Below are 3,557 nucleotides of genomic sequence, written 5' to 3'. Positions count from 1 at the left end.
ATTTATATATTTTTTTAAATTAATTATTCGAATAAAATATTTTATTCGTTCGAATAATCAAACAATTTCTAAAATTTTCTCGACTACTTGAATAAAAAAATATTGTTCGTTTTTATTCGGATAATTTTTAGCACGAATAATTGACAAGTCTAATGGTATGGAAATGTGCGCATTTTTTGACACCAGCAGTGAATGCAATATAATTTATTACTTTAAAAACAATTAAAATAGAAAATCATGTAGCACACGTATTATTGTAGATGTATATTAACTCTCGTTTTTATCAAATGAAAATTGAACTGTATGTCGTGTTAGTCGTTCACCAATCGAAAAATCATGCGTTATGCATCCGGCATCATTAACTGGTCTTTAAAAACATTGTTGGTTCTCTTAAATGAGAAACGCTGTAAGATCGCATATTAAAGCAAGTATGTAATGTGTATTTAATAAAAACACCCCTTAGATTTCACATGACCATCTAGGTCTATTTCCAAAATCATCTAAACTATAGTCGGTCATGGCCGACCGTATGATACCCTAAACCAGTTATGAATTAAAAGTGATTTATTTTTCATAATAATGTATTTATCTTCTATATAACTTTCTGTCCGATGAATTTAAGTAATTTATGGACGAATGTATTTTATGGAAGAGTGTTTATATGGGGGCTAGGGACAAATATAGACCGATCGCGATAAAATGTTGTGAATATATGTTTGTACTAAATTTTAGCGGAATAATAGTGTTTATATGTGAATTTTAGATATTCAAGTAATTTTCTTATGGGGACTTTGAATGGTAGCTAGGGTCAAATAAGCCCCGATCTTTACGAAATTCATGAAGGCTTGTATAAAACTTATTTGTGCCCCTTTTCATGGAGATACAGGTATATTTAACATAATTACGAGCTCAAAGGCTCTGTTCGGGGTTGTATGGGTGAAATAATGGAACGATTTTAATAATTTTTTCTTGGCTCAAAAAAGTGCGTGTAGCAAATTTCATCAAATTATCTTTAAAATTGCGATATCTACCTTGCGCACAAAGTTTACATAGACAGCCATCTTTTTATGTAATATCATCAAAAAAAGGTCATTATAACAAAAATTATTATTTTTAGATACCTCAAGGAATCTATTAAATCCCAATATTAAATTTTAGTTTTATCTCTTTAAAAAATATAGAAAAAAAGGCAAATATGGTCAAAAATCGTAATTTTAATGATAGTATATAAAAAGATGGTACAAATACCCCAAAATTGTGGACCAAATGGGCCAAAAATATATCCTTTCGGTTGATAATAACCCCTTAAAACAATTTTAAGCAAAAATACCATTCGATTCTAATTTTTGTGTTTCGTAAAATATGGTCAAATATGAAATACAGGAAAAATTCGAATACTTTTGTAAAGTAATTTTATGGACTTTTTTTAAATAAAGCTAAATTAATTTAAGTAAATGTGAATTTTTTGAATTTTAAAAAGCGTGATATCAAAGCTAAGGACTGTCTAGACAATTTAACAAATTAATTTATTAATTTTGCATACATAATATGTTATTAAATTTGGTTTCTTTTCACATTATACTTAAATTCGAATACTTATGAGAGACACTGTACATCCTCCATAAATACATAAAAAAATTTGGGAAAATATTAGGACAATCGTACTACTTAAATTGATTGCACGGTGGATCTAAATGGAAATTAATGGGATGATTATTGATAGCAACTGAACCTCAGTTCAATCTCAGGCAACATAACTACAGTTTCATTGCTATCAAATCGACCCATAATTTTTTGGCATATTTTTCAACTCTAGAATAATATATATTTTTGTTCCAACAATATATCCTTTTTTTAAATAAAACTAAATATTACCAAAATAATTTTTGTTATTATCTATGGACTTCTGTGTTTTATTATTTTAGTCCCGTAGAATTCTTTACAACAAAAAATTGTTGTTTCTCCTCAAAAGTTTGTTTTAATGGATTTATGCACTTTTCGAAATTATAGGTTCAATTCAAGAGATTTGCAAAATTTAACCAGATTCAGATAATAGATGTTGACATGCTTCTCATATGAATTGAAGTTTTATTAGTCTAGTATTCCTAAAGACATGAGTTTTGGATTTACGTTTACAGTAAAACATGCCAAGTGATCCAAATTTTAAACCGATGGCTTCAGATTTAGATGGTATTTGCACCAAGGTTAGTACTTTTATATAGTGGAGAGACATTTTCAGTTTTATCAGTCTAATTGAAAATTTTTTTCATACAGGGTTTTATTTGAATAATTCAACTTTTCAACTATTGGTCCTAGCAAAAATTGTCGAAAGAAGTTCAGAAAGCTATTTATTTTTTTATATTTTTTTAAATGTATCCTGTTTTTGCTCAAAAGAAAACTTATAAAAAGTTGAACGATTAAATGCAGGGCTTTTTAAATGAGTTTTACGTTTCACCTACTGGTCCTACCAAAGATTTTATTTTGCTAAAAGAAAGCTTATATTTACTAGTGGGTTTATATAAAGAAAGTATTTTTAACTCTATAATTATATTTTTTCATATTTTTTAAAATAGATATTAATTTTTTTGCTCAATTCCAATTTACTTTAAAAGCTTTTAGGCTCACTTAGTGGGATGCAATATTTAAACTAAAAAACGTTGATATTTGCACACCACTAAATGTTTGTCCTACTATCTTGTAGTGTGCAAATTTTACCCAAGTCGATTTTTTAAGTTGGGTCACTTGACACGAAATATACTTATTTCTAAAATTTAAATGTTTATACTTAAATAGCTTTAACATTTTTTTGTTATTGCTTATTACATTGTATATCTCACCTAGTATTTCTACGGTATGAACTTGATCTCTATTTTCTTGATCTCCTAATTGGCAAATATAGTCACCGGCATCCTGTGTCTTTACACCATTGATTTGCAAATTATAATCGCCAACTATTTTAAATCTAGCATCTCTAGTTATTTTTAAATGTCCAGCTGTTAAAACTGATGATCCTTTTCTCCATAACAGCACAAATGATCCTAAATTTTGAACTTTGCATGGAAGTTCGATAGTTTCTCCAACAATAACTTTATACAAATGTCCCCGTGATAAAAATTTTGGAGCAACAGAAGGTGTTTCACTATCAGTTCCAATATATGATCCATCTGCATGAGATTCTGAAAAATTATACAATATGTTTGTATTTCAATTTATAATATAAATATTTAATTAAATATATTACTTCAAATTGTAGCGGAACAACATTATTATTATAATTAAATATATTATTATTTCATTATTATTAAATTAAATTTACATTTAATTAATTTGCTTTTGTTCAATTTAAATTTCTTTTATTTTATAAGTGCATTTATTCAAATATGTTTGACTATAAATTTGATCTCATTTTGATATTTTTTAATTTTAATAACTCATACATATTATTTCTCATTTACTTTTTATACCCTACACCACTATAGTGGGGAGGGTATTATACGTTTGTGCTGATGTTTGTAACATACAAAAATATTGGTCCAATACCCACCTTAAAGTATACC

General features: G+C 27.3%; 1 protein-coding gene across 1 annotated transcript in view; it reads right to left on the bottom strand.

The window, feature by feature from the left end:
- The window catches only part of LOC111683413 (limbic system-associated membrane protein), a gene marked incomplete at its 5' end in the record, with an annotated part of 162,157 nt that extends 158,971 nt beyond the window's left edge, over nucleotides 1-3,186 (bottom strand). Inside the window, one exon of the mRNA XM_046952807.1 lies at nucleotides 2,838-3,186. Within this exon, the coding sequence (XP_046808763.1) occupies nucleotides 2,838-3,186 (349 nt within the window). The remainder of the gene's footprint in view (nucleotides 1-2,837) is intronic.
- Nucleotides 3,187-3,557: the final 371 nt, after the last annotated feature.

Source organism: Lucilia cuprina, chromosome 5, assembly GCF_022045245.1.
Source record: "Lucilia cuprina isolate Lc7/37 chromosome 5, ASM2204524v1, whole genome shotgun sequence".
In the NCBI taxonomy this organism is placed as follows: domain Eukaryota; kingdom Metazoa; phylum Arthropoda; class Insecta; order Diptera; family Calliphoridae; genus Lucilia; species Lucilia cuprina.
The sequence above is the reverse complement of the archived record's forward strand: the minus strand, read 5'-3'. Positions and strand labels throughout refer to the sequence as shown.